The sequence below is a fragment of the Perca fluviatilis genome, chromosome 16, assembly GCF_010015445.1.
Source record: "Perca fluviatilis chromosome 16, GENO_Pfluv_1.0, whole genome shotgun sequence".
In the NCBI taxonomy this organism is placed as follows: domain Eukaryota; kingdom Metazoa; phylum Chordata; class Actinopteri; order Perciformes; family Percidae; genus Perca; species Perca fluviatilis.
This window is the reverse complement of record NC_053127.1, coordinates 391206-404338: the sequence shown is the minus strand read 5'-3', so window position 1 is coordinate 404338 and position 13133 is coordinate 391206. Positions and strand designations below refer to the sequence as shown.

General features: G+C 44.9%; 1 protein-coding gene across 2 annotated transcripts in view; it reads left to right on the top strand.

Annotated features, from left to right (window-relative positions):
- mat2b (methionine adenosyltransferase II, beta) overlaps positions 1-12272 on the top strand; it is a 35700-nt gene extending 23428 nt beyond the window's left edge. For both annotated transcript variants that reach the window (XM_039777749.1, XM_039777750.1), the window contains 3 exons: positions 5274-5464; positions 9665-9778; positions 11791-12272. In XM_039777749.1, the coding sequence (XP_039633683.1) occupies positions 5274-5464; positions 9665-9778; positions 11791-11964 (479 nt within the window). In that variant the 3' untranslated portion in view covers positions 11965-12272. The remainder of the gene's footprint in view (positions 1-5273; positions 5465-9664; positions 9779-11790) is intronic.
- Positions 12273-13133: the final 861 nt, after the last annotated feature.

Below are 13133 nucleotides of genomic sequence, written 5' to 3'. Positions count from 1 at the left end.
CTGATTGGTTCTTTCAGGGAATGATTGTAGATAAAGAATATGTTTATATCATTTCCTCTCTAACTGGGAGGTTTTATAAAGAATATGTTTATATAATTTCCTCTCTAACTGGGAGGTTTTATAAAGAATATGTTTAGATCATTTCCTCTCTAACTGGGAGGTTTTATAAAGAATATGTTAGATCATTTCCTCTCTAACTGGGACGTTTTGGGACTGATTGGTGGGATTGTTGTGGATGAAGTACACATGGAGATACACTGGTAAGAGCCAATGAGGTTTAACCATGTATCAGCTCATTTAAAGTGCCCATATTATAAAAAAAAAACAACTTTTTCTTGGATTTATTTTATTTTGTGTCTCTGGTGCTTCCACACACATACAAACTTTGAAAAAACCATCCATTGTGAGAGTGAGATACGGTTTCTGAATGTATCCTGCCTTCAGTCTCCGGGTGAGCTGGTCAAAATTGGCAGGGCCATCTGTCATTGGACGAAACGAGGGGGCTAACCGCTAGCATGCTAGTGCTAGCATGGTAGTGGTTAGCTCGTTCTCAATGGCAAAACACTACTACAACACACACTAGAACTATGACCATAATCTCCAAAAGAACTACTTCCATGTCCCTGTTCTGCAGGTATTCCACGCTAAATTGGAAGTGCGCCCTCGTTTAGAAGAAGTCTCCCGGCTAATCCTGCCTCGTAACTGATATGATCTTATCTAGCTGCAGAGCATGTGCGACTCCCAACAAAGATGGAACAGAAGTGAGATGTCTCACTCTGTAGCTAAAACAGAGAGCTCAACACACAGGGTGAAAAGAGGAACTGCAGCAATGTGCAGTACAAATAACATATGGTGTTTTTTGAAAACCATGTAAACCTGCAGACATGAAAATCACTCACCTTTCGGCGGAATTTGCCGTTTGGAACCAGTACAGACTACAGTTTTGAAAAAGTACTCGGGCCTGGTGCCGGATTTCTGGCGTATGACTATTTTAGAAAAATAAGTAAATTTAAAAAGTCCACATGGGATTTGTTTTGATGCGTTTAACCAATCATCAAACTTCCACCTACCAATGAAACGAGTTATAGCCAATCAGATGCAAAGTAGGGCGGGTCGAAATGTCAGTGTTGCCGGTGTGGTCTCTGTGGTAACGCGGCTAAAAAAAAATGGAGGCAAAGTTTATCAAACTTGGAGCATGTAGATACCATAGAGGTAGATACAGGCAGCTTTAGTTGAGAAAGTAGTTAAAATAAATGGCGCTGGGCATGAGTAGAGGACAAGAGGAGAAGGGAGGAGACGGGAAGCTGTTCAGCACTTGGTGTCTCAAACTGAGGGAGCCGGGTGGTGCTTCAGCAGCGCATGTTCAAGGAAGAGGCTGGACGGAAGCAGCGGTAAGAAAGTGCTTGCTAGTCATTAGATGCTAGTCACAAAGCTTCGGTCCGTGCACTCTGTAATACGAGTACGTTACCGGCAACGACCGCTACCGCTACCACTGTACCTTCACTGACCGACCGTGATACAAACAATACGTGTGTGCACGTTCATAGCGGAACATGATTAGTCAATAACATGGCCACTGTGTAAAAGCTATCTGAAGCCCAAACTGCCTCGACAAAGCTGTCTGTTTGGAATCAGCATGGCAGGTATTTAAACATAACGGCCTTGTCCCAGAGTTTAGACGTCTACCTATATGAAAAGCAATGCCACGTTTTTAATAAATAAAGCAGCTAATATCAACATGGACAAAATCATGAATGTACTAATTCGCTTTTTTGATGATGACCCGGCCAAAGTAGTAAAGTTTAGTTTTAATATTATATATTATTATTGCAGTATGTAAATCCATTGACTCTTAATTTAACATATGGTTGGAAGAAGTAAAAATTGATCCAAAACTTTTTAGTTTAAAAAAATTATGACTTTTATTATTGTGTAATGTCAGAAGGACTTTAACTGTTTTGCCAGTCAAATTAACTTTAATGAGTGCATATTGAAATATTACACTGTTGTTTGGCAAAAAATGCATCTCAAAATGCATCAGATTGATGCTTTAAAATATGGAATATTTAAAATTTTCTTCTGGGGTAGCATGCTCCTAGACCCCCCCAGAGGAGCAATATCCTTCTCAACTTTTTCATCCCTGACCCGTTTTCATGCCTGAAACCTATTCTGGTACAACCTCAAAATACAATTATGAACCTGAAATAAGCACAATATGACCTCTTTAAATAGATGACGTTACTGTATTGTGTCAACAGTTAATTTCCTACAGCCGAACAGGTCATCGTTCCTTGACCTCATGACGTTTACCATCGGGGTTAAGTGGTTAGGAAAGGACTTAGGAGGTCATGTTGTTGACTTTAATTACAGGAGTGCCTGGAGTGGAAGGTAGAAACTAGCTTAATAAACAGCTGATTTATCTCTGAAGGACTTGTAGAGACAATAAAATCTGCGAGTCGGGCAGCAAGATGCTCTGCTTCTGAGATGCTTCTGGTGTGGTACGGCCCCCGGTGTGGTAAGGTGTAGTATGGCCCCGGTGTGGTACAGCCCACGGTGTGGTAAGGTGTAGTATGGCCCCCGGTGTGGTAAGGTGTAGTATGGCCCCGGTGTGGTAAGGTGTAGTATGGCCCCGGTGTGGTAAGGTGTAGTATGGCGTGTGGTAAGGTGTAGTATGGCCCCGGTGTGGTAAGGTGTAGTATGGCCCCGGTGTGGTTAAGGTGTAGTATGGCCCCGGTGTGGTAAGGTGTAGTATGGCCCCGGTCTGGTAAGGTGTAGTATGGCCCCGGTGTAGTATGCGCCCCGGTGTGAGTAAGGTGTAGTATGGCCCCCGTGTGGTAAGGTGTAGTATGCCCGGTGTGGTAAAGGTGTAGTATGGCCCCGTTGTGGTAAAGGTGTAGTATGGCCCCGGTGTGGTAAGGTGTAGTATGGCTGCGGTGTGGTAAGGTGTAGTATGGCCCCGGTGTGGTAAGGTGTAGTATGGCCCCGGTGTGGTAAGGTGTAGTATGGCCCCGGTGTGGTAAGGTGTAGTATGGCCCCGTGTAGTACGTTACGGTGTGGTAAGGTGTAGTATGGCCCCGGTGTGGTAAGGTGTAGTATGGCCCCGGTGTAGTACGCCCACGGTTGTGGTAGGTTGTTAGTAGTATGGCCCCGGTGTGGTAAGGTGTAGTATGGCCCGGTGGGTACGCCACGGTGTGGTAAGGTGTATTGTGGTTTGTATTACCGGGTTGTGGTAAGGTGTAGTATGGCCCCGGTGTGGTAAGGTGTAGTATGGCCCCGGTGTGGTACGGCTACGTGTGGTAAAGGTGTAGTATGGCCCCGGTGTGTTGGAATTAGTATGGCCCCGGTGTAGTTTCCACGGTGTGGTAAGGTGTAGTATGGCCCCGGTGTGGTACGGCCCACGGTGTGGTAAGGTGTAGTATGGCCCCGGTGTGAATACGGCCCCGGTGTGGTAAGGTGAATTATGGCCCCGCGGTGTAAAATGCACGCCCACAGTGTGGTCCCGTATGGTGTAGTATGGCCCCGGTGGTGGTAACGGCCCACGGTGTGGTATGGTGTAGTATGGCCCCGGTGTGGTAATGGCCCCGGTGTTGGTGTAGTGGCCCGGTGGTATATGGCCCATGTGTGGTATGTGTAGTATGGCCCGGTGTGGTAACGGCCCCGGTGTGGTGTGGTGTAGTATGGCCCCGTGGTAGCAGCCCACGGTGTGGTATGGTGTAGTATGGCCCCGGTGTGGTACGGCCCCGGTGTGGTAACGGCCCGGTGTGGTATGGTGTAGTATGGCCCCGTGGTGGGAATGGCCCACGGTGTGGTATGGTGTAGTATGGCCCCGGTGTGGTAACGGCCCGGTGTATATGGTGTAGTATGGCCCGCGGTGGTATGGTGTAGTATGGCCCCGGTGTGGTACGGCCCCGGTGTGGTATGGTGTAGTATGGCCCCGGTGTGGTACGGCCCACGGTGTGGTATGGTGTAGTATGGCCCCGGTGTGGTACGGCCCCCGGTGTGGTATGGTGTAGTATGGCCCCGGTGTGGTATGGTGTAGTATGGCCCCGGTGTGGTAACGGCCCCGGTGTGGTATGGTGTAGTATGGCCCCGGGTGTTGGTGTGGTGTAGTATGGCCCCGTGTGGTAGTGTTGGTAGGTGATATGGGTGGTATGGCCCGGTGTGGTATGGTGTAGTATGGCCCCGGTGTTGGTATGGTGTAGTATGGCCCCGGTGTGGTACGGCCCCCGGTGTGGTATGGTGTAGTATGGCCCCGGTGTGGTATGGTGTAGTATGGCCCCGGTGTGGTACGGCCCCGGTGTGGTGGTGTGGTGTAGTATGGCCCCGGTTTTGGTATGGTGTAGTATGGCCCCGTGTGGGTAACGGCCCCGGTGTGGTATGGTGTAGTATGGCCCCGGTGTGGTACGGCCCCCGGTGTGGTATGGTGTAGTATGGCCCCGGTGTTGGTATGGTGTAGTATGGCCCCGGTGTGGTACGGCCCCCGGTGTGGTATGGTGTAGTATGGCCCCGGTGTGGTATGGTGTAGTATGGCCCCGGTGTGGTACGGCCCCCGGTGTGGTATGGTGTAGTATGGCCCCGGTGTGGGTATGGTGTAGTATGGCCCCGGTGTGGTACGGCCCCCGGTGTGGTATGGTGTAGTATGGCCCCGGTGTGGTACGGCGCGTGGTGGAGGACGCAAAAAAATAGCGGCTCAGCCGGAACACAGCACAGACGCCCAGTGGAGAATCAGAGTAAAGGACTACAAACTAACTCTCTCCTGTCTCTCTCTCTCCCTGCCTACCGGTCTCTCCCTGCCTGCCTGTCTCTCTCTCCCTGCCTACCGGTCTCTCTCCCTGCCTGCCTGTCTCTCTCTCCCTGTCTACCTGTCTCTCTCCCTGCCTACCGGTCTCTCCCTGCCTGCCTGTCTCTCTCTCCCTGCCTACCGGTCTCTCTCCCTGCCTGCCTGTCTCTCTCTCCCTGCCTACCGGTCTCTCCCTGCCTGCCTGTCTCTCTCTCCCTGCCTACCGGTCTCTCTCCCTGCCTGCCTGTCTCTCTCTCCCTGTCTACCTGTCTCTCTCCCTGCCTGCCTGTCTCTCTCTCCCTGCCTACCGGTCTCTCCCTGCCTGCCTGTCTCTCTCTCCCTGCCTACCGGTCTCTCTCCCTGCCTGCCTGTCTCTCTCTTCCTGCCTACCGGTCTCTCCCTGCCTGCCTGTCTCTCTCTCCCTGCCTACCGGTCTCTCCCTGCCTGCCTGTCTCTCTCTCCCTGCCTCCCTGCCTGCCTGTCTCTCTCTCAGGTGCTGCGGTGCTGCGGGTGCCCGTTCTGTTCGGGGAGGTGGAGTCTGTGACGGAGAGTGCGGTGACGTCTCTGTGGCTGGACGTCCAGAACGACTCCGAGGTCTCTCTGGATCACCGCCTGCAGAGGTTCCCCACAGACACCAGAGACGTGGCCGCGGTCTGCAGGAAGCTGGCCCAGAGACAGAGACAGGTAGCGACTGTCTGACTGACTGAGAGACAGAGACAGGTAGGGACTGTCTGTCTGACTGAGAGACAGAGACAGGTAGGGACTGTCTGTCTGACTGAGAGACAGAGACAGGTAGGGACTGTCTGACTGACTGAGAGACAGAGACAGGTAGGGGCTGTCTGTCTGACTGAGAGACAGAGACAGGTAGGGACTGTCTGACTGACTGAGAGACAGAGACAGGTAGGGACTGTCTGTCTGACTCAGAGACAAGTAGGGGCTGTCTGACTGACTGAGAGACAGAGACAGGTAGGGGCAGTCTGTCTGACTGAGAGAGATACAGGTAGGGAATGTCTGTCAGTCTGAAACCGGTAGGGGTCTGTCTGTCTGAATTAGAGAGAGAGACAGGTTTATGTCATATCTCCCAAGCACGATAAAATATATATAATATTGTATTTTATATATATATATAGATATAGATATAGATATAGGGCTGTCAGCATTATTGGATGCGATTAAGGGCCGAGCATAAGACATTCATTTTCTTTTTTATCTCAATCGCATGCCGCCATTTATTAATTTATTTTACACTTCACTGGGCTTCACGTTGTGCCTAACAGGCTACTATTTTGACCCTTTGTAGCACCGTTACTTATCCTCAAGCTGCAATACTTCCTCCTAACACATCCTCCTGCTGCTGCTGGCTGCAGACATGATGGAGAAATGCAGCACAATCCTTTTTGAAGCTTTTTATTTTCCAAAACTCCCAGACGGCTCGTAGACAAGTCGAAAGCCATATGCACATTGTGTAAAGACGAATTTAAAATATCACCGAAGCACGTCAAGCTACGAGCTAAGCATAGTCCAGTTAATGTGACTCAGGTTGATGCTAGTGCTACCAGCTACGAGCTAAGCATAGTCCAGTTAACGTGACTCAGGTTGAGGCTAGTGCTACTAGCTACGAGCTAAGCATAGTCCAGTTAACGTGACTCAGGTTGAGGCTAGTGCTACCAGCTACGAGCTAAGCATAGTCCAGTTAACGTGACTCAGGTTGATGCTAGTGCTACCAGCTACGAGCTAAGCATTGTCCAGTTAACAGGACTCAGGTTGATGCTAGTGCTACTAGCTACGAGCTAAGCATAGTCCAGTTAACGGGACTTAGGTTGATGCTAGTGCTACCAGCTACGAGCTAAGCATAGTCCAGTTAACGTGACTCAGGTTGAGGCTAGTGCTACCAGCTACGAGCTAAGCATAGTCCAGTTAATGTGACTCAGGTTGATGCTAGTGCTACCAGCTACGAGCTAAGCATAGTCCAGTTAACGTGACTCAGGTTGAGGCTAGTGCTACCAGCTACGAGCTAAGCATAGTCCAGTTAACGTGACTCAGGTTGAGGCTAGTGCTACCAGCTACGAGCTAAGCATAGTCCAGTTAATGTGACTCAGGTTGATGCTAGTGCTACCAGCTACGAGCTAAGCATTGTCCAGTTAACGGGACTCAGGTTGATGCTAGTGCTACTAGCTACGAGCTAAGCATAGTCCAGTTAATGTGACTCAGGTTGAGGCTAGTGCTACCAGCTACGAGCTAAGCATTGTCCAGTTAACGGGACTCAGGTTGATGCTAGTGCTACTAGCTACGAGCTAAGCATAGTCCAGTTAACGGGACTCAGGTTGATGCTAGTGCTACCAGCTACGAGCTAAGCATTGTCCAGTTAACGGGACTCAGGTTGATGCTAATGCTACCAGCTGCGAGCTAAGCATTGTCCAGTTAACGGGACTGAGAGTGCTACTAGTTGCCGACCTGTTGATGAAACCAAATCCAAAAACATTACTACCACTCTTGCAAAATGGGCAACAGACTGCAGACCTGTCAGCGTCGCAGACGACTCGGATCTTAAAGAAGTACTACGGTTGGCATGTTCTGACCCGTCCCGAGAGGGCCAGCAGCCCCACACACACACAGCCTGAACTCCACGGAGAAAGCAGCCACACTGGAACTGCAGCAGAGTGCAAACGCTGTCTCATCAACCGGTGATCACTGGACGTCAGTGAGGAATCTAAATTATTTAGGAGTTACTGCACACTATAATGACTCTGATAGGGTTAGGGATTTTTAGTTTTTCAATTCAATTTTATTTATAGTATCAAATCATAACATAGATTATCTCGAGACACTTTACAGATAGAGTAGGTCTAGACCACACTCTATAATTTACAAAGCCCCAACAATTCTAATAATTCCCCCAAGAGCAAGCAGTGCGACAGTGGCGAGGAAAAACTCTTGGGAAGAAACCTGGGACAGACCCAGGCTCTTGGTAGGTGGTGTCTGACGGAGCCGGTTGGGGATGTGATGAACAGTGGCGATAATAGTCACATTAATAATGGAACAGTGACTTCAAATGGTAGTCGTAGTAGTTCATGTCATATCAGGGCGCTGCAGGGCGTTACAGGATGTAGCGTGGCCATCAGAGCATGGATGGACGTAGTAGGAAGCTGCAGGGTTCAGCAGGACGCAGCATGACATGACAGTGCAGCAGGAGTTAGGTACTTGGAGGAATTGTGCAATAATGACAGATTCACTCATTTCATTCTTTTGTTTACAGTAAATAAATAATAAACAAATACAAATCTTAAAGTCCTAAAGTAACTTTCTTTGCATTAATTTGATTCCCAATCAAGATAAACTGGTAAGAACTGCTTTCCATTGTTAATATGTACTTAAAAACAGTTCTGAAATGCAAAATAATACAATTTTAATCATGTGATAAAACATGTGATTAATTGCGATATAAAAAAAAAAGTAATCGTTTGACAGCCCTAAAATATATATATATATATATATTTCACACAGATATTACTCTCCACTAGGGTTGGGTATCGTTTGTTTTTTTTTCGGTTCCGGTGCTAAATCGATACTTTTAAAACGGTTCCGGTGCCTAAACGGTGCCTGAATCGGTACTTTTCAATAAAGTAAAAAAAAATAAGAAAAAAAATAAGGGTAGTAAACAACAGTCAGTGACTTGTTTATTGCTAAGGACATGGTCAAAATTAAAGATTTAATAATAATGTAATAACTATAACAATAACAATAAGTTATTTCACCAGTAAATTGCTGTTGAACCCCAGATGGGAAAAGGGTATTTTACAATTACTGTGAATGCACCACGAGGCTACCTGTTTTAAGTGAATGCACCGTCTGTGTTGTTTAATTCCGACAACGGCAGCTGCAAGTGAACGCACCGTCTGTGTTGTTTAATTCCGACAACTGCAGCTGCAAGTGAAAGCACCGTCTGTGTTGTTTCATTCCGACCATATAAACATACTGTATATCTATGAATTGCGACAACGGCAGCTGCTGCGCTGCAGAGCAGACTGTTACATCCCGCTGTTGAAGTCCTCCACAGTGAAATACAGTCACACTTTACACTGTTTAACGTTAGCTGTCAACATTTTACCGGTGTTTAATCCAGCTGCTAGCTAAAGGTAGGCTAACGTTACATGCTGTCAGGTGTAGTGTAAAGTCAAGCACCGAAATGAGGCACCGAAATTTTCGTTCTTATTCGGTCTCGTTACTACCGTTTACGTCGGCACCGGTTCCCTATTGGCACCGAGTTTCGGTACCCAACCCTACTCTCCACTCACCTATTTAACAACCGAGACTTAAACAGGCAGCTGTGAGCGTGAAACAGAACACAGGGAGAGGGAAAGATTGGCACCTGCAGTATATAACTAAGCATATATTAATAATCATAATAATAATAATGGCCGCTGCGTGTATAAAACTTGCACACGCCACAGCGTCTGCTGTGCGCTATCAGAGTTGATTTCTGCTCACCTGTCTGTCTCTCTGCCCGCCTGTCTCCCCACATCTCTCTCTCTCTGTCTGTCTTCCCACCTCTTTGTCTCTCTCTCTGCCTGTCTGTCTCTCCACCTGCCTGTCTCCCCACCTCTCTGTCTCTGTCTGTCTCTCTGTCTGTCTCCCCACCTGCCTGTCTGTCCACCTCTCTGTTTCCCCACCTCTCTGTCTCTCTGCCTGTCTCCCCACCTGCCTGTCTGTCCGCCTCTGTCTGTCTCCCCACCTGTCGGTCTCTCTGTCTGTCTATCCACCTCTCTGTCTGTCTGTCTCTCCACCTCTCTGTCTATATGTCTCCCCACCTCTCTGTCTCCCCACCTGCCTGTCTGTCCACCTCTCTGTCTTTCTGTCTGTCTCCCCACCTGTCTATCTCTCCAGGACCCGTCCATCAGAGGAATCTTTCATTTTTCGGCTAAAGAGCAGATGACCAAATATGAGATGGCCGTCGCCATGGCAACAGCCTTCAACCTGCCGTCCAACCACCTTATTCCTGTAAATACATTCATATTTTACTAATATACCTGTACATTCATAGTATACTAATATACCTGTAAATACATTCATATTTTACTAATATACCTATAAATACATTCATGTTATACTAATATACCTGTAAATACATTCATGTTATACTAATATACCTGTAAATACATTCATATTTTACTAATATACCTATAAATACATTCATGTTATACTAATATACCTGTAAATACATTCATGTTATACTAATATACCTGTAAATACATTCATATTTTACTAATATACCTGTAAATACATTCATAGTATACTAATATACCTGTAAATACATTCATGTTATACTAATATACCTGTAAATACATTCATATTTTACTAATATACTTGTAAATACATTCATATTTTACTAATATACCTGTAAATACATTCATAGTATACTAATATACCTGTAAATACATTCATGTTATACTAATATACCTGTAAATACATTCATATTTTACTAATATACCTGTAAATACATTCATAGTATACTAATATACCTGTAAATACATTCATGTTATACTAATATACCTGTAAATACATTCATATTTTACTAATATACCTGTAAATACATTCATAGTATACTAATATACCTGTAAATACATTCATGTTATACTAATATACCTGTAAATACATTCATATTTTACTAATATACCTGTAAATACATTCATATTTTACTAATATACTTGTAAATACATTCATAGTTTACTAATATACCTGTAAATACATTCATGTTATACTAATATACCTGTAAATACATTCATGTTATACTAATATACCTGTAAATACATTCATATTTTACTAATATACCTATAAATACATTCATGTTATACTAATATACCTGTAAATACATTCATGTTATACTAATATACCTGTAAATACATTCATATTTTACTAATATACCTGTAAATACATTCATAGTATACTAATATACCTGTAAATACATTCATGTTATACTAATATACCTGTAAATACATTCATATTTTACTAATATACTTGTAAATACATTCATAGTATACTAATATACCTGTAAATACATTCATGTTATACTAATATACCTGTAAATACATTCATATTTTACTAATATACCTGTAAATACATTCATAGTATACTAATATACCTGTAAATACATTCATGTTATACTAATATACCTGTAAATACATTCATATTTTACTAATATACCTGTAAATACATTCATAGTATACTAATATACCTGTAAATACATTCATGTTATACTAATATACCTGTAAATACATTCATATTTTACTAATATACCTGTAAATACATTCATATTTTACTAATATACTTGTAAATACATTCATAGTTTACTAATATACCTGTAAATACATTCATGTTATACTAATATACCTGTAAATACATTCATATTTTACTAATATACTTGTAAATACATTCATAGTTTACTAATATACTTGTAAATACATTCATGTTATACTAATATACCTGTAAATACATTCATATTTTACTAATATACCTGTAAATACATTCATATTTTACTAATATACTTGTAAATACATTCATAGTTTACTAATATACCTGTAAATACATTCATAGTTTACTAATATACCTGTAAATACATTCATATTTTACTAATATACTTGTAAATGCATTCATAGTTTACTAATATACCTGTAAATACAAGATGTAAATATTATGTTTTCATTCATATATTTGATCACAATGTTACATACAGTTCTCATGAGCAGCATTTGTGTATACCTGTCTGTCTGTCTCTCTGCCTGCCTGCCTTTCTGTCTCTCTAACCTGTCTGTCTGTCTGACTGCCTGCCTGCTTGTCTGTCTGACTGCCTGCCTGCTTGTCTGTCTGTCTCTCCGCCTGCCTGCCTACCTTTCTGTCTCTCTAACCTGTCTGTCTGTCTGTCTCTCTGCCTGCCTGTCTCTCTAACCTGTCTGTCTGTCTCTCTGCCTGCCTGTCTCTCTAACCTGTCTGACTGTCTACCTGTCTGTCTGCAGCTGACGGAGCAGCTGGCGGCGGCGACTCCTCGACCAATCAACAGCCAGTTGAACTGTTGTCGTCTGGAGCAGCTGAACCTGAGCATGGAGCCGCGAGCTTTCACCTCCGCCATCACAGACTGTTTGTGGCCCTTTACCCCGGACAAACGCTGGAGACAGACCGTCTTCCACTGACGTGGAGAGAGAGAGAGAGAGAGGCAGGCAGACAGACAGACAGACATTCCAGTGACTACAGGCAGGCAGACAGACAGACAGATATATATTTTATGTTTAGCTATCAATAAGGAAATTTTACTTAAAAACTACTGATTTATTTTTCAGAATAAAAGTCTGTCATTAGAGAAGATAGTTATTAATTGTGACTGAGAGAATAAATATGTACGGTGTATATTTAGTGTAACCTAACCCCCCTCCCCCCGTGATTCTACTCTAGCTCATGTAAAGACTGTCAACACTTCACAATAAACATCTGAAGTTCTGAATCTGAGCTCAGAGTCTTTGTTTAAAGTTCTGGGTGAAGAGGTAAAAAGTCAGTGGGTAACACACACAGACACACACGCACACACACACACACACACACACACACACACACATGCTGCAGCTCCTCTTTTCACCCTGTGTGTTGAGCTCTCTGTTTTAGCTACAGAGTGAGACATCTCACTTCTGTACCATCTTTGTTGGGAGTTGCACATGCTCTGTAAGGACTACTAGCCAGTCAGAAGCAGAGTATGAGGGCCCTGACAGTACCTAGGTAAGGACTACTAGCCAGTCAGAAGCAGAGTATGAGGGCCCTGACAGTACCTAGGTAAGGACTACTAGCCAGTCAGAAGCAGAGTATGAGGGCCCTGACAGTACTTAGGTAAGGACTACTAGCCAGTCAGAAGCAGAGTATGAGGGCCCTGACAGTACCTAGGTAAGGACTACTAGCCAGTCAGAAGCAGAGTATGAGGGCGTGTCCTGACAGTACCTAGGTAAGGACTACTAGCCAGTCAGAAGCAGAGTATGAGGGCGTGTCCTGACAGTACCTAGGTAAGGACTACTAGCCAGTCAGAAGCAGAGTATGAGGGCCCTGACAGTACCTAGGTAAGGACTACTAGCCAGTCAGAAGCAGAGTATGAGGGCCCTGACAGTACCTAGGTAAGGACTACTAGCCAGTCAGAAGCAGAGTATGAGGGCGTGTCCTGACAGTACCTAGGTAAGGACTACTAGCCAGTCAGAAGCAGAGTATGAGGGCGTGTCCTGACAGTACCTAGGTAAGGACTACTAGCCAGTCAGAAGCAGAGTATGAGGGCGTGCCCTGACAGTACCTAGGTAAGGACTACTAGCCAGTCAGAAGCAGAGTA